Raw genomic sequence first — 26,319 nt, forward strand, 5'->3', positions numbered from 1 at the left:
TCTGGGTCCAAGATTTTAAGATGTTTGCAGGAAGTTATATGTGTCCTTTGGCTTTGCTCCTCTAGGTGGTCTGGGGACTCCTTGGTGACTTGCAATATCCTTATAATGTCCTGCAGGGGAAACGTTATCCTATTTATAATACTACTTGGTGATTTAACAATGCCTCCAAAGTACGTATGGTCTCTGATAATTTTTACAGTTTTATATCTCGTAAACTCAACGTGAAGGTATTGGAGTTCTTTACATGAGCACCAGCTGCATTAACCAATGTCACATTTATTTATTTATTTTAGCCACAGAAAGATTAAATGATTTGCCTGGAATCACAGGATGTTGAGGTGATGCCGAGACTCGCATCCCCAACACATCCTCTACTATCATATCTCACACTTCACCTAACCTGTCCAAAAAAGGTCAAACCACACAACCACCCTTTCAATCTTGCACCAAGCAGCTGATACAAATTGAGTGCTTCAATATCCTTGTCACTGGTATGAAGCAGTATATAAATAATGATAGCAAACCACCCAGAAACGTGATTAAAGCTAATTATTTATTTAATTTTCCCTCTGTATCATCCCTCGAAATCCCCCCCTCCCACACATGGCCCCACCACCTCACCGCTGTTACCTGCACGGACTCCGGCTGTTGTCACCTTCCCTCTGCCAAGGACTTAGGGGAGGCCAAGCATCAAGATGTGGGTGCCCGGCCCTGCTGATCCCCCGTGGTTATGGCCCTGTTTCTGATTAATATTTTTGTGTCCCAAAACTAGGGATACGGTGGAGCTAGATCTGGCTAACCTGACCAAACTCACAGTGGCTAAGCTTAGTGTTCAGTGTAGGTCTAGGGGGATACCTGCTCCCAATAAGAATAGGAAGGCATAGTTGATTAGATCCCTGGGTACAGACAGCTCTGGAGAGTGATGGGGAGGAGGACAATGATATTTCTAAGAACCTCAAGGCGGAGGATGATGACACCTCAACAATTTCGTCTAGAACGATCTTTATACTTCCAACTAATGGAGGAAAAGGAGGCTCCAACAAACTGGAACAAGAGCTGACCCTTGCAGAGAGACAACTAGAGGCTCAGTAGACATCCATCGCTTCAGATAAGGAGAAGCTGGAATTAGTAAGGGAGAAGTAGTAAAATGCGAATGCAATAAGAAATGGTGACAGTAAAAATGAATAAGATGCTGAGATGCCATGGGTGGAGCTTTTGATCCCAGGCTTCCCAAGAGAAAAGTTCAAATTTATATTGAAAGACATGACCTGCACAAATGGCTCACTGCATTTGAAAGAGCCCTTAAATTAGAAGGGTCCACTCTATGTATTGGGGTTCACTCCTGTGGAAATTGATTCCAGTAGCTGGGATGAATAGGCTTCTAATCCTATGGGGGATGAGGCAGAATCCCATCAACCCATGAGGAAATGTCTAGTCAAGAAATTAATCTGACCCCCGAGCAGTACAGGGTGAAGTTCAGGGACACCCAGAAAGTTAGCCCTGGCTGGCCTTTGTGGACATCTCAAAGAAGGCACTAGAGGGTTGGATGGAAGGTAAAAAGGTGCGTATTTATGAGGGGTTGTATAATTGAATTCTTAAAGAGCACATTCTAACTCGCTGAGTACAAGAGAAGTTACGCATACTGGACTCTAAGCTGACTGCCCCAGAGAGCTAGGAGAGTTAGCTGATAAGTGGTTAAGATCCCAGGTTTCCAATCCGCACTAATCAGCATTCGAGGGGTGATCAGAAGAAGGGAGGACAGGTCCCCCTTAGGGGAAAGTCCATGGGAAAGAAGGTCAAAAACAAAAAGAGTTATCTCAAGACCCACAAAACCTGCGCAAGTAGGGAGGGCCACAAACCAATCCAGCTTCAAAATGAGGGAATATCAGGGAAAGAATGATAGGTGCTTTGATCCCTCAAAGATAGGGCAGTGCTGTGACTCTAATCAGCCAGGGCACCAGAAAGGAGATGCTATCGGCACAAAGAAGCCCCACACTGGTGGGCAGTGCTAGGGAATGGGTAGTGTAGGTGTGGGGATGGAGATTGTCCTAGAGATGTGGAAGGGTTTGATAGAGACATTCTTAGTAACCTTGGGTAGGGTGGATATTGCAAGACTGGCCGTCTTGCCTCCCAGCAGGGAGAGGTACAGACAGAAGCCTAAGATTAATAGAACTAAGGTTGAGGCTCTGAGAGATACAGGAGCCAGTGTGACTATGGTAACAAAGAGCTGGTTTCTCCAGAGCAGATCTTACCAAGTGTGTATCATCTGGTAAACTAAGTAGACAGCCGAGCCAATCTCCATCCCATGGCAATAGTGAGTTTGGAATGAGGTGTGACAAGCCCTAAGAAGGTAGTTGTGTCTCCTGCACTCCCAGTAGAGTGTCTATTGAGAAATGATTTTGAAGCGTCTGACTGGTTACGGTGGACAGAATAGTCCATGCCAGGATGCAGGACCTCCGTGAGTGGGTATGTGCTGTGAGTAGGTCAAAGGCTGCACAGAAGGGAAACACTATTTTTTTTTAACAGAATTTATTCGTTTTTGCAAGCAAACCATACAAACCACAGCGAAAAGGCCGCCATTGCGCAGATGGCTCGTGCTGCCACAGGATAAAAGCAAACATCAAATACTCATCCCTCCCCCCAAACACCCCTCTCCCCCTCCCCACCCCCACTCTCCCCCCGCCAGTGTGCCCTATTTAGGTCGATCATAGGTATAACAGCCAACTACCCAGCTATATAGCCGTGTAAACCACCTATAATCAGTTGTAGCAACATGGTAAAGTGCCTGCACAAGACAATCAGAGCCCTGCAGCTCCATCCAAAGTCGCAAGCGCAAACCTGGATCGTCGTCGGGCGCCCCACCAATTCACTCGCACCCCTCAGTCTCACTCAACACACTCTCCACCTGTCTGGCGCCGGCAATTTCCTCCCGACTAGCCTCAGTATTCTCCCCTTCATCCTCCTCCTCGGTGTCTGCAGATGAGGTCCGCAGTTCGGTCACCAGTGCCTCCCACGCTCTCACTGTCTCCAACACCTTCTCATTAGTCAAGCGCCTAGCTAACCGCAGGCGGAGGGAGCTCTCGCTGCTCGCCCAGGTCAAGAAGCTCGTCCACCATCTCTGATAGTTAGGGCCCATCCTAGACTTCCAATGCATGGTGAGTTCCCTCTTTGCCATGATCAGCCCCAAGTCGTAGAATTTACTAGTAACTTTGGTGCGGGAGGTATGTGGAAACCAAAGCAACAGGCAAGTAGCCATCTCAGCCTCTAGTGTCCACCCGTCACATGATTCAGACACGTCACCACCTCTTCCCAATAGGATCCCAACCCTGCACAGGTCCAGAACATGTGCCGGAAGTCAGCACCGTCCACAGTGCTTCTCGGACACGTTGAGTGGGAAACCCCAAAGTACCTCAGAATCTTGGCCAGAGTCGGGTACGCCCTATGGAGCGTGAAATACTGTACCAACTGGAACCGGGCATTGCGCTTACCCTTCCAGGCTTGCCACAATAGGTGAGGCCACGTCGTCTCCGGTATGAGCCTGCCGATGTCCGTCTCCCACTTACCTTTCAAGGTATCTAGTGACGATAAGCGTTCAGTCGACAGGTGTCGGTAGAGGCAAGTGACGGCTTTAAAAGTGCCCGCCACCATGGTGACATACTGGCAGCCCAGCGAGGTCGGAGGTTCCTGCAGCCCCGTCCTCCAGCGGCGCTGCAGTCCCACCACCAACACAGCATGCAGTAAATAGTCTCCCCGTGGCAACCCAAACGTGTCTTGTAGATCCTGAAAGGACAGCAACACACCATCACTATACAGATCTCCCACCATATGGAACCCCAGCTCCTCCAAACTGCCAACGCAGTCCAATTACCCCCGTGGGGAGGGCCGTACACATGCCCAACTGTATCTCTGGTGCATACGGAGAGGAACAACCCACTCGTTTGTGACTCCGATTCCAGCACAAGCAAAGAGTGCGTTCTTCGAGAGTGAGCTGGGTAAGGTCAATCTTTTGTTGGAGAACTATGAAAGACAAAACGTGTCGAGGTATCACTCTGCCACAGAGGCACAGAAGGGAAACACTAAACACTTGGACTTTGAAACAATGGGCCAAGCATCCAATAGCAAGGGAACGGGCAATAGGTCAGGTGAGCCAGCCCAAAAAACTCCAGAGGTGCAGCAGAAATCTGACCTCTGAGGAAAGGATTCCATCCCTTCAAGGTCTGTCAGATTTGGCAGAATTGACAGGAGCCAGTGAACCCTCCAGAGAGCAGTTTTGTCAGGGACAGAGAAAGTGCTCCACACTTGGGAGCTTACAGCGGACTACCTCAAAGCGTGAAGGGGGGAATGATAGTGGATTGCACAGGGTCTACTGGGAAGATTGATGTTTCTACATTGAGGGCAGAAAACTCAAGAAAGGGACCACGAGGAGGTTAGTGGTCCCCCAGAAGTACAGATATTTCCTCCTGAACTAAAGTCATGCAGGTCATTTGGGGCAGAACAAGACTTGGAACTGGTTGGTAAACCATTTCTACTGGCCCCATGTGTCTGAAGAGCTAAAGGAGTTCTGTCGCTCCTGTGTCACTTGTTAGGCTAGTGGTAAGACAGGGGGCAAGCCAAAGATCGTTTGATACTACTGCCAGTGGGTGGGACTCCCTTTGAGAGGGTGTCAGTGGATACTATTAGACCCCTAGAACTGCCAACTGCAACAGGGAACAAGTATATCTTGGTGGTAGAGGACCATGCCACAAGAAACCCTGAAGCAATACGCCTCAGGAGAGGCACTGTTCCATCAGAGGATAGGGCCCTACTTGGTGTGTTCACCAGAGTGGTTTTCACCAATGAGGTGGTTTCAGATAGAGGCACCAAATACAGATAGAGGCACAAAATGATTTCCAAATATCTCAGGGTGATGTGGAAAGAATGTGGTGTTAGCTACAAGTTTACCACCCCATATCATCCCTAGACTACTGGTATGATGGAGAGGTTCAATAAAACCCTGAAACGCATGATCAAAGGTTTGTCTTACAAACTCAGGAGGAGATGGGATGTCCTTCTCCCATGCCGACTGTTTGCCTACAGGAAGGTTTACCAAAACATGGTTGGCTATAGCCCCTTTGTGTTGTTTGGGCACACTGTGAGGGGACCATTGTGTCTGGTGAAAGAGGGTTGGGAAAAGCCTCTCACAGAAGCCAAGGACAATGTGCTAGATTATGTCCTAGGCCTGGTATCTCGCATGGCAGAGTACACATCCAAAGCAAACAGGAAACTGGGGGCCAACCAGGGTCTTATGAAGTACTGGTATGACCAAAAGCTACCATGACTGAGTACACTCTATGACAATTGGTGTGGGTGTTGGAGCCTGTAGCTCCTAGGGCCCTCCAGGACAAGTGAACTGGGCCCTATCTAATCCTTGAGAAAAATGGTGAAGTTACCTACCTGGTAGACCTTAACACCCCCAGGAACCCTCACAGTGTCCTACATGTCAGCATGATGAAACCCCACCTCAAAATGTATCCTGCTAAAGATACGCTCCATCTATAAACATGCTAAGGAGATCAGGGACCTGCTTGACTTTGTCTTCCCCGACATCGCCTTCCTCATGGATACCTGGATGAGCTTCACCTCAGCCCCAGACATCACCACCGCCGTTCTGGATGGCTTCAAAATCATCCACAAGGACTGGGCCACCCGACTGGGAGGAGGCATCGCCATCATACACAGAAACACCTTCTGCGTCACAACCAGCTCGGAATACAACTCGACCATCAGGGAGCACCTGCACTTCCAGATCCAGACCAACCTGAACACCACCCTTTGGGGCACCCTCACCTACAGGCCTCCCAGCCCCTGTCTCCCTTTCAACAAATCCCTAGTCAACTTCATCGCACATCACGCCCTTGCCTCCTTGGAGACCTCATTTTCTACCTGGACAACCAGAACACATGATCCCTACTGGAGAACATCACCACCATCGGACTTAAGCAACTGGTCACCTCCCCAATGCACTCAGCAGGACACACGCTCTACCCCATCTTCTCCGCAAGCAACAACATCTCCTTTAGCCACATCTCTGAACTACAGCGGATTGGCCAACGCTTCATCTGTTTTCCCTTCATCAAACCCACCGTACACCATCATGCCCACCTCTACCCTAGCAGAAGCTGGGACAAGGTCCCCAAAACCAGCTCTCCATTTTCCTAAGCAAAACCCCACCACTAACATTCAGGGATGCCAAAGCCTCAGCATGCAACCTCCACCCCTGACATCTAACTGCACCAACACACTGAGCCTCCCTCAGGAAACCCTCAGGCAAGCAAACCTCCAAGAAAGCCAGCTGGTTCTATCCCATCCTCCAAGAGTCCAGGTGCACCTGCAGATAGCCTGAGAAAAGATGGAGAAGCAGCAAGACCCCTGCAGACCACACTGCCTTTAAAAACTGCAGTCACGAACATCACCACCTCATCAAAACAACTAAGAAAACTGCCATACAGGAAAACATCAACACAACTCACACAACAGCAAACAACTCTTCACCATGGTCAAAGAATTCACCAAACCGGCACGGAGACAACAGACATCCCCCTTCCCAAGACCTCTGGGACAACCCCGTCACCATCTTCCACCGCAAGATCAAGGCAATCTACGACAGCATCACAAACCAAGACCCACCTACAGCACATGCAACCACCACACTCAAATGCCTCAGACCCCAGCTGACCCTGCTCAAATGGTCCTCCCTCACCACTGATGAGACCCTCAAGGGCCCCCGGATTCCTGACCCAACCTTATCTTCAACATAGCCAGCACTTCCATCGCACCAGAACTCTTCCACACAATTGACTGCTCCATCAAATCCTCCACCTTCCCTGAAGGCTGGAAGCACACAGAGATCAACCCCCTGCTGAAGAAACCCTCTGCCAACCCGACGGACTTAAAGAACTACAGACCCATCTTCCTGTTCCTTTTCCCAGCCAAAGTTCTCGGGAAAGCCATGAACGCCCAACTCTCAGTGTTCATCAAATGAACAACATCCAGCCCATTCCCAATCTGGACTCAGTACCAACCACAGCACCAAGACTGCTCTCCTCACCACCACTGACGACATCCACATCCTCCTGAACAGAGGCGAGACCACAGACCTCCTCATCCTGGACACCTCGGCCGCCTTCAACACTGTCTCCCATAACACCCTCTCCGCTAGACTTAATGGCACCAGCATCCATGACAAATCTCTTGACTGGACCAGCTCCTTCCACACAGAGAGTCAGACTTCCAATTTGTTTCACAGAACCCCAAAAATCTGCTGTGGAGTGCCAGAGGACTCCTCCCTGAGCCCCACCCTCTTCAACTTCTGCATGGCCTGCTTGCAACATCGTCAGAAACCATGGACTTAACATCATCTCCTACGCCTATGACACCCAGCTGATTCTATCCCTCACCAATAAAGCCACAGCTGCCAAGAATAACTTCCACAGAGGAATGAAGGCAGTAGCCACCTGGATGAAGGGCAGTTACCTCAAGCTCAACTCAGACAAGACTGAAGTCCTCATCCTGGGCCCCACTCCCTTCATCTGGGTTGACTCCTGGTGGCCCACAGCTCTCAGAAGCCCCCCACACTCACGGACTACACATGAAATCCCTAGTATCATCCTGGACTCATCACTCTCAACCAGATCAATGCTGTCTCATCCTCCTGCTTCCACACTCTCTGCCTGCTCTGGAGAATTCAAGTGGCTCCCCACCGAGTCTAGGAAAACAGTCACCCACGCACTCGTCAGTAGCAGATTCGACTATGGTAATGCACTCTACCTCTGCAACATGAAAAAAATCCAAAAGAAGCGGCAAAACATCTAAAACACCTTCACCAGACTTATCCTCATCATCCCCCGCCGCAGCCACATCACCGGCTGCCTGAGATATCTCCACTGGCTCCCAGTCAACAAAAGGATCACCTACAAACTCCTCACACATGCCTACAAAGCCCTCTCCAATGCCTGACCTTTATACCTCAACCACCGCTTCTCCTGCCAAACTCCCACCAGACATCTCTCCTCTGCCCATCAGGCCCTGGGCACCATGCCATGGGTCGGCATTACCATTACTGGAGGAAGCACCTTCTCCTACCTCGCTGCAAAGACCTGCAACTTGCTAACTCTGCGCCTCAGGCAATCTCCATCTCTGGCTCAATTCAAGAAGGACCTCAAGACCTGGCTCTTTGACTGAACAGCAGACCCCCCCCCCCCCCCCCTCAGCGCCCTGAGACCCGTATGGGTGAGTAGTCATACTCTACAAGAACAATGATTGATTGATTGCTCACAATCCACTGTGTGTTATGACCTAGTTGCCCTTGTCAGCATAAATCATGGGGAAAAGAGTTAGAGGGTATGTGAAATCTGTGGATGAGGGTAGGAGACTTAGGATGGCACAGGTTTGTTTGCTCCGTGCTGGAAGGTGTTTGCTATTTGTTTAGACCAGCAGGATGATCCACCAGATATAATAGAGGCTTTTGCTGTTATTTCAAGCACAATAGCAACCTTATTAAATGCTCTAGCTGGCCGGCATCATGATTGGGTCCCAAGATGATTTGATTCTAACTGTGCCAGAGCTTTTAGGAAATTGAAGTAAGTACTAGGTATTAAACCAAGGGACCCCAGCTTAGTCATGGAATGTCGCAGCCGGTTCAAGGCCAAACTGTCAAGATCTAAGTCTGTTTTAAAGGATGAGGCTTGGTCAGACCTTATTGAGGCTTGTACCCAGAAGAGCAGTTTTAAAGTTTTGGAGCATTGTCAATAGTCCTTTTTGGGCGGTGAACACTGATAATCCATTGGACGCTCATATTACGGAGGATGACTGGGTAAGTCACTTTGAGGAAATGTTTTAGTCCTCTTCCAGTTTGAGTGAAAGTCAGGGTCTGGGTGAAGGGAAACCAGCTGTTGTGTTCTCAGTTGAGGAAGTAAGAAAAGGCATAGCGGGGTTGTCTAAAAACAAGTCCCCAGATCCAGATGGGATCCCATCTGATCATTATATCTCCACTATGGATATTGGGGTACCGACCCTCACCTCTATCATTAACATAGCCGTTGTAACTGGTCCCCCCGTACCTGAGCGATATCTATCATCGTCCCTGATTTTAAAAACGGAGACAGAGACAGCATCAATAGTTATAGGCCAATCTCCCTTCTTGATTTGGTGGTAATAGTGGTTGGACGCATTTTATTATTCAGGCTTTCTGAATGAGCAGACGAAAACTATATTTTATCAGGAGTTCAGTATAGCTTTCGCTCGGGAAAGTCAACGGTTGATCAATGTTTGAACCACAACATGATCCTTAATAAGTATACCATTGCCCATTCCGGTTCCATCCATCTGGCCTTTTATGGATCTGTCTTCTACATATAGAACTAAGCTTTGGCAGATCATGCTGTCCACTGGGGTAGATAGAGATATTTTTTTTTGTTAAGGGATCTCCAGAGAGATACTAAGGCGGTGGTTCATTACACAAAAGATCCGAAGGTTACCCGGCAATTCTCAATACAGTAAGGAGTCCGACAGGGCTGAATCGTGGCCCCTTTTCTTTTTAACTCAAATGTCAATAATCTGGAGCAGGCCGTCTTGGAGCTAAAATTGGATTGCCCCCAGGTGGGAGGGCGAAGTCTTGTACACAGACAATGCGTCCTTATGGCTCAGACAGCTAGGGGTGACATTTTATTGAATTTGTTTGTCCATTTTATGGAGGATCTGGATTTGCTGGTTAACAATACAAATCCTATGTGATGGTGGTGGGACCCTGTTAAAAAATTCTATACCTTTATGGTTGGGTCCACCCCAGCCACCCCAGTCCCTAAGGCTAGTGTTTTTTATATACCTGTGGGTATTGTCCAACTCTGCTTTGATCTGTTGGCTTTTAATAAGTAGAAAGCAAGGTGACCTTGTGAGGCCAATGCTGCTGTTTTTAATTTTGCCTCCTGACTGGGTAACAGATTCACAGGACGCCTTTTGCAAACATAGAGGGCCAAGTGAATCTCCAAATTAACCTATGGTAGTAGGATCTGGGGTTACACTACCCATGACGAGTTGCAAAATGTAGAAAACAACATTTTGAGACACTTCTATGTGTACCTCAGGGTACTTCTACTTTTTTAATACATGAAGAATTAGGTATGGTCGATCTATCTAACATTCTGGCTTATCGTCCCCTTTCTTTAGAGATGAAAATGTGGCTTAGCAAGGAGATTGTATTAAGTAAAGAGATTTTAAAGGATTGCCTTACCCGTGATCATTTCTTTAATGTTCCCTGCCTTAAGTATATCAGTGAGTGTTTTATGAGCCTGGGAAGGGCAGACTTATTTACTAATCCAGAAAACATTGTAAGAAAGATCTCTGTTGGCTGAAGGAGTTATTTTTAAGAAAGCATATGTTGGATAGAGAAGAAGTGGTGCTGAGGAAGCCCGGCATCCTAGGCACATCATACTGCAAAACAATACTGTCAATTGAGCCGTATCTTTTATGGATTAAAAGTAACTATGGCCGTTTTTGATTGGTCAGGTTTTGCATGGAGTTTTTTTAATCTCCTCCTTTCTAACCCTCGCGGGGGAAAAGGGCTAGAGCTTTTTGCCCTGTGGCTGCAACGGAAAGTCTTAACATTACATGCATCTTTGTGTAATGTTTTGCAGTTTTTATGAGGTGCCCAGGAAGTCACATATCATCTCCATTTAAAAAAAAAAAAGACAAATTCTAGTCAGGTCCAACCTGCCTTTACCTTTTTACAAATGCTTTCATGTGATACTGTACTTTATGTTCTCCATTTCTTAAGGTCTTCTGTTAGGCTTAGATCCAGCTGTGATTAACAGATGAGATGTACTTATGGTCGAATATGACTCTGAGAGATTATTTTGAACTCTTTATTTGTATTTATGTATTTTTGTGAACTCTTCAAATTGTCTTTGATAACCCAGTATCAATCTTATTGCATCAATATTGAGGGTGGAGTGGCATAGGTAGTGTTTAATTGATTTTTAATGTTGAACATTTATTGTATAATTGAACTTTTATGTTTTTGTCCAAAAGCCGAATAACGTTTGTTGGTTTGATGAATTGATTGAAGAGAGGGCAAAAAAATGACCATGTTGATCGCCACAGATGAGGAAAGAGAAGAGGTGACTGAGCCATTGCCAGACCACCTCCCCAACAATGTGCAAGATGGGTTAGTGGAGGGAGGTGTACACTCTCCCAAACTGATAAACCAGCAGCGCAAAGATTGCAAGCAAGTGCTGGCGCAGTTTACTGATCTGTTCTGTTTGACCCCAGGTATCACCACTTGGTGTACCCATGACATTGACACTGGTGCCAGCCTACCTGTCACATATAAACTGCACAAGTTGTCTGACCATGTCAGAGACTGCAGACAAGGCTATGGTAGCTCGGATGCTGCAAGTGGGTGTAACTGAACCCTCTGACAGTCCATGAGCCAGCCCAGTGGTACTGGTGCCTAAACCTTATCCCCGGGGGGGGGGAAGAAGGAGCTATGGTTCTGTTTGGAGTAAAGGGGACAGAATGCAGTCATTAGGACTGATGCTCACCCTATACCTAAAGCTGAGGAGCTCATTGATAGGTATGGGGCTGCTAAACACCTGAGTACATTAGATTTGACCTCAGGCAACTGGCAGATTGTCCTTACTGAAGGAGCAAAGAACAGGTCAGCATTCTTCACACCAGAGCGACATTACCAATTCAAAGTAATGCTCTTTGGCTTAAATAATGCCCCTGTCACCTTCTGAAAGTTGGTGAACAGAGCCCTGCCTGGATTGGAGCTGTTCAATGTAGCCTATCAGGACGATATAGCTGTTTACAGATCCACCTGGAAAGGTTACTTGTCCCACCTGAAGGAAGTGCTTCAGGCCCTGCAGCAGGCAGGCCTGGCTATTAAGGTCAGTATTTGCCAAATAGGACAGAGTTCAGTGGTGTACCTGTGCAACCTTGTAGGTGGAGGCCATGTATAACCTCTTCAGCCCAATATACAAACTATTGTTGATTGGGTTGGTCCTACAACCCAGACAGAGGTTAGGGTATTCCTTGGCCTTACTGGGTACTACAGATGGTTTGTTCTGAACTATGGACCGTTGTGACTACCCTGACAGAACTCACCTCTAAGAAGATGTCCAAGAAAGTAATTTGGACCCCAGAGTGTCAGAAGGCCTTTGAAACTCTGAAAGAGGCTTTATATTCAGCACCAGTGCTACTTGCCCCCTGAGTAGATAAATACTCCTTAGCACTCGTTTACAGTTAAAGTTTCCACAGTGTACAAGTGATTCCACCATACATCATTCATTCAGTCATAAAAAATCGCATTTCCTCATAATCAGGGTTGTGGTTGATGTTGTTTATTTCTGGAGACGTCACAGCCGACACATGTTTCATCGTTCAGCAGTGACTGCTACATGGAAACGGCAGCGGGGACGGAACTTCGAACACGAAGTATCCAGCGGGAAGCTGTCTGAACTAATAACCGAAACTCCGGTTACAAGAATAAAAGAACGCACAATCCACGTATTGAGTCCCCGAAAAGAACCCCTCTGAGGGTTGGAAATATCACCTCAGATAACAAAGAAAAACATCTCGGAGAATAGCCTAGAGAAAGTCGTGGGTTACAATCCCTGAACGACGAAACACGTGTCGGCTGTGACGTCTCCAGAAATAAACAACATCAACCACAACCCTGATTATGAGGAAATGCGATTTTTTATGACTGAATGAATGATGTATGGTGGAATCACTTGTACACTGTGGAAACTTTAACTGTAAACGAGTGCTAAGGAGTATTTATCTATTCTAAGGCTTTGCCATACTAGAAGAGGGAAGTGGTTCTTTTCTCCTTATAGCACCGTAACCTATTATAAAAGACCTATCAAAAAATCCTAGAAAGGTGAACTTTCCCTTGTGGCGCCAGGACCTAGTTTAATACCACTAGCCTACTTGCCCCCTGACTACGCAAAGGAATGTGTGGTTCAGGCAGATGCTTCAAAACAAGGGACTGGGGCAGTATTGGCACAAATAAATGAACAGGACCTTGAACAGCCAGCTGCCTTCATCAATAGGTGGCCTATCCCCAGAGACAAAGATGGAGTATCATTAAGAGGGAAGCCATTGCTGTGGTACGGTCCCTGAAGAACTTGAGGCCATAGATGTATGGCACTCACTTCCATGTTCAAACTGACCACAGACCTCTCAAATGGCTCATGCAGAGTAGGAGGGGGGAAATCCCACACTGTTGAGGTGGTCCATTTCCCTACAGGGTATGGACTTCTAAATGGGATTGCCCATGCCAATGCAGATGGACTTTTTAGGGTTTACTACTTAGTTGATAAGGACTACCAGGATGTAGATTAGTTAGCCATCACCTTTCGTCTTGGGAGGAGGGGAGCTACATTAGAAAGCCATGCTTTTGGCCCTGATCACCGTGGCCTCAAATACGACTAAGTTTAAATGCCTTATAACTTTAAAAGTATGTACCCTACTTATCTACACACAAGTAGAAAGTGTATTGAGTTGGCGATGCAATGAGCACAAGGTAAATAGTTTTTTTTTTTATTTACTTACTTTACTCATTGCCGTCGTATGTCCGACTCCACTACCCCCCACCCTGCCCTCCCCGCCCCTCCCCACTGCACCGCATCACTCCCTCTGCAAACTGCCACTGATTTACAGTGATTCAAACATATTTCTGTTACTCAATTTGGAATACTTTTAGCAGATTTTTATTGGCAGTGAGTGTGATCAGAAAGAGATTTGGTCTCCCATTATAATATTAGAGTTTTACATCCAGCTAACTTGCAAGTGGGATGGATGTATGATATTACAACGCATGCTTTTACATCGCATGCCTTTACAACGCTGTTTTTACAACGCATGCCTTTACAACGCATAGTGCTTTGGGGCGCTGGATAGTGAATAGTTTAATTTACTATTCCACTCCAGTCCCCGTGGATAGTAGGGAAGGTGTTGGATTGTAAATTAAACCTATTCCCTATCCTAGAGCACCCCCCAGCGCAATGCGTTGTAATGGTTTGCGTTGTAAAAGTTGAGTCGTAAAGGCACTGCGTGGTAAAAGTTGCATTGTAAAGGATGTTTCCCAAGTGGGATTGTTTAGAATCCCTATTGGTCTTAGACTCCACAAATTAGCATTTGCATTGTATTTAGTCTGGATTTGTTGTGAGACCCTGTAAGGCATGCATTTGTAACTGTGTTGCGAGATGAACGCCACTGCCATCTTCTGCTAGTTATGCTAATGTTATGTGGTTATTTGTAAGACAAATTATATATGACTTTTATCTTATAGGTTCTGAGCTTTTAATTGTACCAGTTGACTTTGTTCCTTCACTTAATTGTTATATGGTGTGTGATTCAACTCAATTGAAATTTTATTTATACCATGTTATGTATGAAGTTTGTGTTTAGACATTGCAGACCATTTGGGGTTTGTCTCTAGTTGCACATTTTAACTTTTCTTATGTAGTCCTACCTAGTGGAGTATATTTTGTTCCTTTTTATGGAAGTTTGTTGTACTGGTTTAGAAAACAATGCATTTTATATTAATTTGTTTGTGTGTTACGTTAATGGCCTACCGCTGAAATAAGCTATTTTACTGCTTCTACTGTTACCACTCAGTGGGCCGGTAATATGAGTTCTAGATGTTATATACAGGAACAGAATGAGTTGGTGTTTGACCGGCCCTTTATGAAAGGTCACCCTAGATTTTTGCCTTCCTTTGCTTTACCCGGTTTTGTTAGATTTTAGGACTCTGTGCACTTTGCTCCTGCTAATCAGTGGTAAAGTGATTGTACTGTCCCTTGTAAACAGGGTAAAGTTGGCCTAAATCTGAAAGGTTACATTTACTTTACTTTTAAGACCCTAGTAATGGTACTAAATATACCCAGGGCCTGGAAATTGAATGCTACTAGTGGGCTGCAGCACTCATTGTACGCCGTTCCCCCCCCCCCAAAACATGCCTCGGGCCTGCCACTGCAATCTGTAGTGCAGTTTTAAGCTGCCATTTTAACCAGGCAACACAAACCTTTCTGTTTAATACTCACAAGCCACCCCTAAATCAGACCCTAAAGACTCATAGGGCAGGGAGCACTGTATATGAAGAGTAGGATATGTTTATTTCAGTTTTACATGCCCTGACAATAAGAAAAATCTTAAAGGCATTTTCATAGTTGTAAAGCTAACTCTCCCATAGACTAACTCTGGGTTACCTAGTTGCACTTAATAAGTCAGAACTTGAATTTGTGACCAGACAAAGAGATACTGTCTCCACTCAAATCAATTGTAATTTGAAATCTTCTTTAATGATAACGTCGGATTTTAAGTTACTATTCTGAAAAGGACAGTTTTAGAAAGTGTGCATTTTTCTCTGTAAACCAAATGTGCATTTCTGCCAAGGTCCAGGATCACATGACTGTGAATGTCTCTCCTGTGGTATTTTGTGTCTTACTTCAAGACATGGTGATGAAAGGACCTTGGGTGTGGGTTGCGGTGTTTATCTCTTGAATAGGATGTCCTGGAAGGTTGTGCTCAGCCTTTCTGTGATTCAAGGTGTAGGCTCAGGGCCTGCCCACCTTTTCCTGACTTCTACGGGTTGCCTGCTGTGCCACTGACAAATACAGATCACAACTAGGCCTGTCTGCTCTTTGTTAACCTACACAGTTTGGAGCCAAACACAGGAAAGAGGGAAGTTTAGATGAAGGGGACAGTCCTCATCTGCAGGTTGGCACTGAGGATAAAAGAATCACCTTCCAAATCTCTCATAAGAACATTACTGGACCTGTGGATGATTCAGAAAAATATCTGCCCAGCTATCTGAAGATGGAAGATTGAACTTGCTTGGAGGCCTCCCTGCACTGCCAAGCTGACCAACACCAACTTGACCTGCCTGAGCCCTGGTGCTGGCCTCTGCTGGAGTGAGCTCTGGTCCCCAAGAGGTTCCCATTCAGGTCTTGGACCCTTGGCTGGAATCAGTGTGTTTTCTTATTGCCTGAAAACCACAAGTCCTGAGTCTCAGATGAAGATTCTAAAGATTTGAGCTCTGTGCGACTGCGAATGTACTTCTCAAATTGCCCGGCGATCATCCGCGATGCCCATCAATTTAAACTCCTGCAAGGACCTGCTCTTTGTGTCACTTTCAAGAACCAGTACCAGCTCTAGTGACGTAGATTGATTTGGGATTTTTCTTGTGTTGTGCTTTCAGTTTATTACTTTCGTTTTTTCAATGCTGCATAAGTACTATACACATTATCACTAAGTTAAGCATGGGTGCTGTTGTGCCAAGATACCGGAGGGTAAACACATGCTTACTTTGTGACATTTGTGGTTCCGTTAATGGGCTTTGATCAGACATGTTAACATAACACCCTTTGGCAAGACAAGACTATAGGAATTTCATGTGCACCTTGCAACAGAAAGTTATTGCCAACGTATGCCATCATCAATTGTATATTTCCCAAAAATGATTTAGCTGTAATGGACAATGTTATTCAAGTTTAAGTTGAACCACAAAGGGCCATCATACTTTACATGTTTTTTTATTCCTGTTTGCTGAACAATATTTATGGTGAAAAGATTATTTTAACCCACAAATACATTTCAAAGCTGATTATTGAATTAGATCTCTTGCAGTTTCTCACCAAATCAATGAAACATTTCTGACTAGCAAGCATTTAACACAACTGCCATGGTTTGCATGCAGGTGTCCCGGGTAGCATCATATAGATAATGAGATGGAAGCTTGAGTATTTTATGATGCATCTCAGAACCCTGATGCAGAAGACATTGCCTTGCTCACTGATACGCCTGGTAGTTTGCCTCCCACCACACCTCTCTACAAATCTTTCTACTGCCCAAATACAAGAATAGTAGTACTTGTCCTCCATCCACCCTACCACAACTCTCTCTACAGCTCTAATTTCCCTCCCCACTCGAAGCTGTGCTCTCTGCTCTCCAACTAAGGCTGACAGCCATTTCAGGATGGCCTGGATTTGATTTATCAGTTTGCAACAGTATGAAACAACTTTTGTCTCCCAGTTTTCTTATGCCATAGCAATAACAGGATTTGGAATCCGGTATTCATTCTAATGTCTCTCTGTGATAGTCACACAGAACAAAATATTGATGGCAGGTAAGGAAGTCACATAACAGCCTTGAGATTTCACATTTTCAGGTCAGCTGTAAAACGTTTGAATCTCTTGAGCAAGGCACGAAAGTTCCTAGATGTTATGCACTTTCTATTTCAATTCACAACATGAAGATTCCCTTCTTTGGGAGTATAAACTTTCTTCCACTTAATTGAACATCCCACAAATACCAGGTATCTTATGGTAAATCTTCCAACCACTCCTGATTTTGTGTTGGTAACATCATCAGGCATTGCCTGGCTGCAGAGATAGAAACATAACAAGCATGGGATTCCTAATGATGTCACAATGGCTTCATTACTGGAGTCTAGAACACTGATGCTTCCGGATCATAGGTGCAGTATTACTTTTCTTGGCTACTTGGAGAAAGAAGGTTGAATCTGTGTTAGTTTGAGAGAAACTGTGATTTACTTCAACACACATGTTGTGAGTCTGAACTACATGCGAGTCAGGTAGGCCCTTTGACTTATGACTTCACATGCAGTGAAATTTAACTGGAATAGAAATGGAAAAAAGTCCCCTGTAAATGTATGAGGCTTTTAGAATTACAATTCTTATGGGGTTTTTACTATAAGAAGCATGACTAAAACATGTAAAATCCACATTACAGACACCACAATTGGTTGAACAAAGCACATCATCCCTGAAACAAATAACATGACTCATAATGTAGGATGAATATAGTTAATTGTACAAATATTCCACCAAAATGTTAAAAAGAAAATGTCATGAAGTCATATGAGCAATTGATGTTCTTACTCTGAACAATGGGTTCCTTGTCCTCCGAAAGAACACAGCATAGCAAACTTATGAGCTACAATTACGTATGATGAGTACTCCACCACCTCTTTCTGTGAGCCGTGATCATCGGCGAAATCAATGCTTGCTCCTAGTTTGCTATCACCCCTGCTGACTGTGCAGCAAGAACCTTTGTGACTTGCGATTCTTTGAGAAATCGATATTCGAGATCTACTCTGACTAAGTGGATAAATGCTGCTCCTCAGCAAATCTACTCCCCCTGAATAAACAGGGCTGATGTATATCCCAAATTCCCAAGATTTGAGCCTAAGCCCTCCATATTCTTTTCACAGCTCATGGCCTTTATGCCCACTCACAGTATTTGCTTCCTGCCAGTCCTCACTACACCACACACATACCCTCACAAAATCCCAACCCATGTGTGAGAAAGTCATCCTTTTGGGCCTGAGTAAGTATGTGAGTACCTCTATAGGTGGTTGACAGTGTGTGAGTGGCTATATGGATATATCAGTGAATATATCAGTGGCTGTATTAGTGGGTTAGTTGGTGTATAAGTGGCTGTATTGGTGACTGAGTGAATGTGAATGTAGACCTATGAATCAGCGAGTGGGTATGTAAGTACTGGTATGGGTGTGTCAATGGTTTTGAGAATGGTAGTTTGGAAGTTGGAGTTGGTGTATAGAAGATTATATTGGGGTGTGAGTGGGTGCGTCAGAGATTCTGTGAATGATGTCATCAGTGATTTCATTTGAGATGTCTTGAATGATGGCATCAGTCATAAAAATGACATTTGCATAAAAGTGCACATTAGTGGGGAAACAAAACATTCATAGGTGGTTGATCTACATTCACATTCAATTACAAAGTTTTGACGAATCAAAATGAGCTATTTAACGAATTGCATTCTTATGGTGTTGATGACCGCCTATCGACACCATAAGAATGCAATTCGTTAAATAGCTCATTTTGATTCGTCTAAACTTTGTAATTTCAACAAATAAGTCTCTTTGGTGTTTTCTTCAAAAAATTATTTTGTGACATTCAAAATTGTAAATATTGATTCATGTATGTATGGTATGTGTGAGAGAGTGAGATTGGAATGTGAATGTTGATCAACCACGTATGAATGTTTTGTTTCCCCACTAATGTGCACTTTTATGCAAATGTCATTTTTATGAAAATTGTATTTTGTATTGTTCGTCTTTCATAATTGTTGTGAACTTTTTGGTGAACTTTAACCAACAAACATTTTGAAAACTTCCATGAATAATAAAAGTGATTCACTCTGACAATTTGTCCAAACTCGCACTTAGTTTAATTCTTCGCGCGCAGAAATTCAAGTTGTTCTTTAAATAGAAGTTGCAGTATTGGCTTCTGTGTAGTTGTTTAGTAACTTTCTAAAAGTGGCATTTTCAGAATTGCAATTGAAAATCCAACTTCACCATAAGTTTGTATTTTAAATTTTGATTCCAGAGACACCACACTTGAAAAGTCTATCTCTTCACAATTGGAAATTACTCTTATAAAATTTAATAATTTAACACCAATGTTCCTATGGGAGAGATAGGCTTTGCAGTAGTGAAAAATGAAGTTAAGGCTTTTTCATTACTACGACATGGAAAACCTAAAAGTACAGGCCCGCCTTTTAAATAAATTGCACCCTATATATATGTGTGTGTGTCTGTGTGTGTGTATATATATATATATATATATATATATATATTTATACATACATACATATAGATATATACACACACATATGTTTGGGGAGATGCTTCGGATCAGAAGAATTTGTAGCACTGAGGTAGAATGTGCAGCTGCGCAAGAGGCAAGTAGGCTGCGCTTTTTAGCCAGGGGCTATTCTAACACTAGCCTACTCAAAGCGATTCAACGTACACAGTCCATTACAAGACAGGAGGCTATGATTCCGAAGGAAAGGACTGAGGTAAGGGTAGGTCTAGCCGAAGACAAGGTTCCTGAGATACCCTCGCGCATTATATTGACGCACAATCGCCAGCACGGGGCGTTAAGAAAGATCCTGTATAAAAATTGGAACCTTGTCCAAAGTGATCCAATTATTGGACAGAAGGTGACCACCAAGCCATTACTTACTTTTCGTAGATCGCCCTCTATGGCCAAAGCGCTAGTAAGGAACACCTTGGAGCCACAATTGTCTACAACCTGGTTGTCTTTAAGTAAGGGTTTTAAAACATGCCCCCAGTGTAAGGCCTGTCGCTATGGGAGCAATAGGACACATTACAGCAGTCCCTTTCGACAGGAGCCTATTGCTATCAATAAGAGATTAACATGCAGGACAGACTATGCCGTTTATGTGCTGGAGTGTCCATGTGGGTTGAGGTATGTGGGTAGCACCCGACTACCCGCCCACAAGCGGATACTCCAGCACATACGTGCTATTGTGGGGCACGGCCAGACCTATCCGGTTGCCAGGCATTTTGAAGTCAAACACTCAGGGAGTCCTGGACAGCTCCAGTACTATGTCATTGACACGGTAGTAGCCTCCAGGAGAGGAGGGGACAGAGAGGCCAAACTCCGGCTCCTTGAGACTAGATACATACTGGAGCTCAACACAAAGAATCCTAATGGATTGAATGATAGAGAGGATCTTTACACCTGCATCTAGGAGTACTGAGTAATTTTTAGCCTGTCCAGATAATGATATTAACCGATTGTTTTTAATAACAGATATATGGCTGAAAGATATTAAGTAATACTGGTATTTCGATTTTACAATGATGTGTTTGTCTTGCACTTTTGCAAGTTTTTTGCACTTTGCACATCACTATTAGCACTTTAACCAATGGGGCAGACATATATCTAGTGGCGGGCCCACATAGGCTTTATTCTTTTGGAGACAAATCAAGTGAAAAATGCTTTTGATAACGATGGGATGGATATGACATTTTTGCACTGTGCAAGCAGCCGTTTCTCTTTAAGGGATAGAGGACCCATGGCATGTGGGTTTGGCCATACATAAACTAACGCAAGGGCAAACTTGAAAGTTTTCATTTTTAATGGTAGCCACTATGGCTTTAATGAATTGCTTATACACGCTGTCTTCTTGAATTGAATGTAATGGAAATTAACACAGTACAAATAACAGTTTCCTTACTTTTTACATAACCTACTATATTGTCATTATTTTTTAGGTTTATTGTTATATGTTATATATATATATATATATATATATATATATATATATATACAGGCTGTTTTTAACAAATGGGTACAATATTTATTTATTTATTTATTGTTCCAATGAAGCAATTTGCACAGTATTTCTTCCATGTTTGCACTTTGTTATCATGCACTGCCACTTTAAAAGTCTGCCTATGGACTTGCAGTACGTCATGTGATCAAGCCTCTACCTGAGGCGAAACGCGTCATGGCGGACGCGCTGGCACGAATTAAATAAATAACACTTCTGCACCAGCAATTTAAAGGGTCTACTCCTCGTCATTTCTTATCAACTAGCAGCGACAGCTTGCAGTGTGGCGATTTCTTCGATATATACATATATATACACATATACGCATATTTATAAATTTACTGAGGGATTCAAAAACAACATAAAATAAAGATTATTGTACAGATTCTTTCTTTCTTTAATACAGCAGTATAGCCAAGAACTACTGCCAACACGTGTCTCACGCTCACCAACGCTTCTTCAGGGTTCTCGTGTTACTTATTGTGGTTCAATGCGCTGAAAACTGCCATTTGAACCAAATCAACAGTCGGTTGTTTCTGCATTAGTATCTTTCAAATATCAATTGGATGAAGATTCAACATTTTACCAATAATTTGTGATTCACCACTGCACCTCTCAAATGTTCTGCAATTAGATGTTAATAAGTAGTCTGAGTCCAATTCTTATCAGTGATATTCTTATACGCCTCTAGCCATGTCGGTATGGAAACAAGATCAATCCCCCTGATAAGGCATACATTGAACTCTCACAATACGTCTGTCCTCACATCCTGTTCAAAGATATACACACACACACACATAATCTATCACAGGGGCACTGGGTGTCCTCCATTCATAAAACATCACTGTCACCCACACATCCATTCTGCTAACAGGAGGAGTGTAATGCTGCCCTACAAGTCCCTTATACCAACTACAATCCCTCCAAGAGGCCTGCCCATTTCTTATTTTGATTTATCTACATACTTACTCCAGTAATTTATAAATTAGCTGATTAGGTAATTTTAAAGGCTTTTTGAACAGCCTAGGTGCCATCTTAAGATGTTCATACCATCTATTTCTTTCATACTTATACATTTAACTTGCAACTTGAAAAGCAACCAAAAATATGTTTAAACAATGACACTGCAGTAGACAGAGAATAGTTGTGTCACAAGCAGGTGATGTTTTAGGGCATTATTCTCATATAGCAAAATTAAGCTGATTCCGTGTAACAAAAGCACTATGGATAGTTAAAAATCGTTTACAAGGTTCCATAGGGCCAACATGTTTCATCTCAAGTCTAGACAATGTTTTAGTAGTCACTTATAGAAAGGGAGTGTTACTTGATGAAAATGTGAATTCGCACAGTTTCTGATATAGGCCAATCCTTTTATGAAAACAGTAACTTAAGGTCTGGGTTTTAGAGATGAGAAGTGAGGAATTCTTTTGTACAGCACATTGCAGTGAAGTTGTTTTCTCATTCGATTTGGCGAAATTATGTTGAAATATTTTGGTATTTGGGGATTTAGGATAACAACAGCATGGGTGAGAATCAAGTTTTCTTTTCTCCTCTCGCCTCCCCTGAACTGAACCCTGGATATAGAGATGATGTTCTTTCTCTTATAATCCCTTTTAGACATCAGAAATTATTCATGTTAAAAAATAAGGTTGTGGTTCACAGACCCGTCTTGAAAATCCAGTGTTTATAAAGCATATATTGTATACTGTTTCCTACTATGGGAGGCTATGCCACTGATCCCCGACTTTCACAACTCATGGAATCCTTTGCTCTAAAATTATTGTGACAACTGAAGTTCTTGACTCAACTCATTACTTTTTTTTCTTGATTCCTAGTTAATTGTCTACCGTCTAGTTGAATGAGCACCATCAACCACGGTTGAAATTTGAATTTTACTCAATTCAGGATGTCCAACAATGTGAGTTTTGATTTCATGCCTGTAAGTGTAAATTAGGTATTATGCTTAATTGTCATTATCAGGGTTTGAATTTCTGAAATACAGATGAGTACTGCTATTTGGGTGAAAATTCACATGTTAATGCCCAATTCTAAAAGAAGCTGCAGGTGAACAAAGGTAAAACATAAGACATGCAATGTTTTAAAACAGGAGAGGAAAACAATATAGTGTCACCAATTAAAAACACAGGGAGCGAGAACGTTTTTTTAGTGACCTTTGAACTATGTTTTTGTTTGATCACTGAGAAATTATCCGACCTAAATATATGGGGGCAGATTTACAATCCCCATGTGCCGCCGGTGCATCTAGTTGCATGATGGTGACGTAGCCTGCTGAGTGATATTTACAAGCACAGGTAAAGTCATCCTGCGTGACTTAACCTGTGCTCGTAAGTATCGCCCCAGTTCACGCAACACTTTGCGTGTTAGGGGCGGGACATGGGTGTTGCTATGGGTGTTCCCACGCAACACCCATGTCCACTGATGCATTTCCAGATTTACAAGAAATCGTAAATCTGGAAATGTGTCAGAATGCTACGCCTAGCGAGTTGTAACGAGGAGAAATTTTTTCATTTCTCCTCGCTTTTTTCCTCTTTCAATTTGTGCTGCATTCTACAGCACACATTGGAAGAGGAATTCACCTCAATTGATTGTTTTTGTAGAGGAAGGTGCCCCTTCTGGCACAAGAACAATATCCCCATGACGCAGGCATCCTTGCACCACTGTGCAAGGATGCCTGCGCCGGCGCATGGCAGCTGTTTGTGTGCCAGCGCAGGGGGAAGCAGAGAGATGCAACATACTGTTGTAAATATGTTGCATCCCTGTGCTTTGAAACTAACGCAGTGCAGCACAGCAAAATGACTTGCTGCGTTAGTTTCCTGTAGATCTGCCCCACGGTTTCTTCCCAACTTATAACGTTAGTTTAAAAGTTCGGGAGGATAAGTAGTGAGCAAATTATAGTGCCTACTTTAAAGTTTTCACTTTCATGAAAAGAGTTGTCATTTGAGATGTTCTCAATTTTGTTGACAATCAATTTAGTTTCTCCCCAAAAAAAATTGGGGGTGTGATCTCTTTCCCATAGTTGTACAAACATCATGTTTAGTGCTCGCTCCACTACAGGCCTTCAATGTGAAGTGAAAGAGTTACACTTGGTGAAACAATTTACTTCCCCTTCAAGGCAGGAGTGAGATATAGGGCAGCTCACTGAGGAGGCTCATAGAACGTGAAACAACCCTGAATCAACCCCAGCCCACAAAACTACTCCTGACCCACCAGCCAACAAACCAACCCCGACCCACCCCCTCCAGCCGGCAAAACAAAATCCGACTCACCCCGAGCCTATAAAACTACCCCGACCCCACCAGCCTACTAAACTGCAACAAAACAACCCCCAGCCCAAAACTACACCCAGCCCAACTAAACGCACTGCTTCCTGCAATGTCTTCTTGTTTCCGTCCGCAGCAGCAGCTAGACCGCATATTGCCTTAACCACACATATGCGTGCTTAGGGCATATGTGTGGTTAAGGCATGTGCTGTAGATCTAGCAGAGTTGGAACACTCGTGGTTTAGACCACAGTGTTCCGACTGTTCCCCGACCATGGCATTTGAATATAGCGGATTCCCTTCAGTTGTTAGCTACTACATTTCAACGAGAAAAAGGCTGAGCAGCACAGGGTGTAACATTGTATATCAATATGATGAAATGGTGAAATCTGGTTTTAGAGAGAAAGACCAAATGATTCTTTCTGTTTCTCTTGTAGTTCAACATGCGAGCCCGTCTGAGGGCAGTAATCTGCTGCTGCAGACCAGTCCCTGAGGGAGGTAAGTGGTCAAAAGCGAAACCCCTCATTACCTCATGCCATTAGACATAAATGTACTCTGAGGGGCAGATTTACAAATCCCTTGCCACAGCGGTTCATCATTGTTTGTGTTGTACCGGTGGAGCATGATAACGCTCCATATTTACAAGGACAGGAAAAGCCACCCTGTGTGACTTTGCTTGTCCTTGTAAATATGACCCCTTTACACGCAGCACTTTGCATGAAAGGGGCGTTCCATGGGTGTTGCTATGGGTGTTCACGCGCAGCACCCATGGAACCGAACACATTTTCAGATTCACAAGGAATCATAAATCTGGAAATGAGTGTGAATTCTACGCCTCCCCAGCCGAGGCGTGAGGAGACGCAACAAGGAGAGATGTATTAATTTCTCCTCGTTTTCTTTTCCTCTTTCTATGTGTGCTGCATTTTGCAGCACACATAGAAAGAGGAAATCACCTCTAATGATTGTTTATGTACAGGAAGGGTTCCCTTCCGGCACATCAACAATCATTGAAACAATGCAGTTTTTCAACTTGTATGTGTGCTAATGCAGCACACATAGAAGTTGAAAAACAGCAAAAAAGGGAACCCTTCCTGAACAAAAACAATCTCCCCACGACGCAGGCATCCTTGCATGACGGTGCAAGGGTGCCTGCTCTGGCGCACGGCAGCAGTTTGTAACGCCAGCGCAAAGGGAAGCACTGAGATGTGACATATTGTTGTAAATATGTTGCATCCCTGTGCTTTGAAAGTGACTCAATGTGGCTTGCGTTAGGCACTGAGTCACTTTCTTGTACATCTGCCCCTGAGTGTTCTCCTTTTGTGTGAGTTCTTTGATGGTTTATAGTTGTAATGAAATGAAGGGATGCATTTCTGTAAAAAGTACATTTTCAGCACAGAACACACTGTCCTTGAAGCTATTATGTAATAATATAGAACGTGAAATGCAGGTGAATCAACCCCTCAATATTCAAGTACATGCGGATATGGAGGCAGCAGTCACTCAATGTTACAATGTAATGCACCGGCATTGATCATTTAGTATTTTATTTCTGAGCGTGTTGGGCCATCAGTCATTGTGGTGGGAGGTACTGGCTGTGTTTCAAATCCTGGCACCACCTCGGCAGAATGGTCATTCAACAACCAAACTCAGCACTGACAAATTATTGGAGCCTTATGGCATGTGTGTGGTAGGCTTGGAGGCCACTGGATCACCAGGCAAGATGGTCAAAGACATTTTAAGGCATATGCAAATTAGGCAATTGCCCAGAGCCCACACCTTACAAGAGGCCTCATGGGAAAGTGAACTTTCTCACTATTTGATCTTTATCTGCTTCTCTATTAAAACTCTCTACCTCATGCCACTAC

The 26,319-nt window shown here is 44.0% G+C and overlaps 1 protein-coding gene across 2 annotated transcripts in view; it reads left to right on the top strand.

Moving 5' to 3' along the window:
- The window catches only part of LOC144754604 (uncharacterized), a 178,999-nt gene that overhangs the window by 105,469 nt on the left and 47,211 nt on the right, over positions 1-26,319 (top strand). For both annotated transcript variants that reach the window (XM_078642614.1, XM_078642615.1), the window contains exons 2-3: positions 23,010-23,092; positions 24,892-24,952. In XM_078642614.1, the coding sequence (XP_078498740.1) occupies positions 23,081-23,092; positions 24,892-24,952 (73 nt within the window). In that variant the 5' untranslated portion in view covers positions 23,010-23,080. The remainder of the gene's footprint in view (positions 1-23,009; positions 23,093-24,891; positions 24,953-26,319) is intronic.

The sequence above is a fragment of the Lissotriton helveticus genome, chromosome 5_1, assembly GCF_964261635.1.
Source record: "Lissotriton helveticus chromosome 5_1, aLisHel1.1, whole genome shotgun sequence".
In the NCBI taxonomy this organism is placed as follows: Eukaryota; Metazoa; Chordata; class Amphibia; order Caudata; family Salamandridae; genus Lissotriton; species Lissotriton helveticus.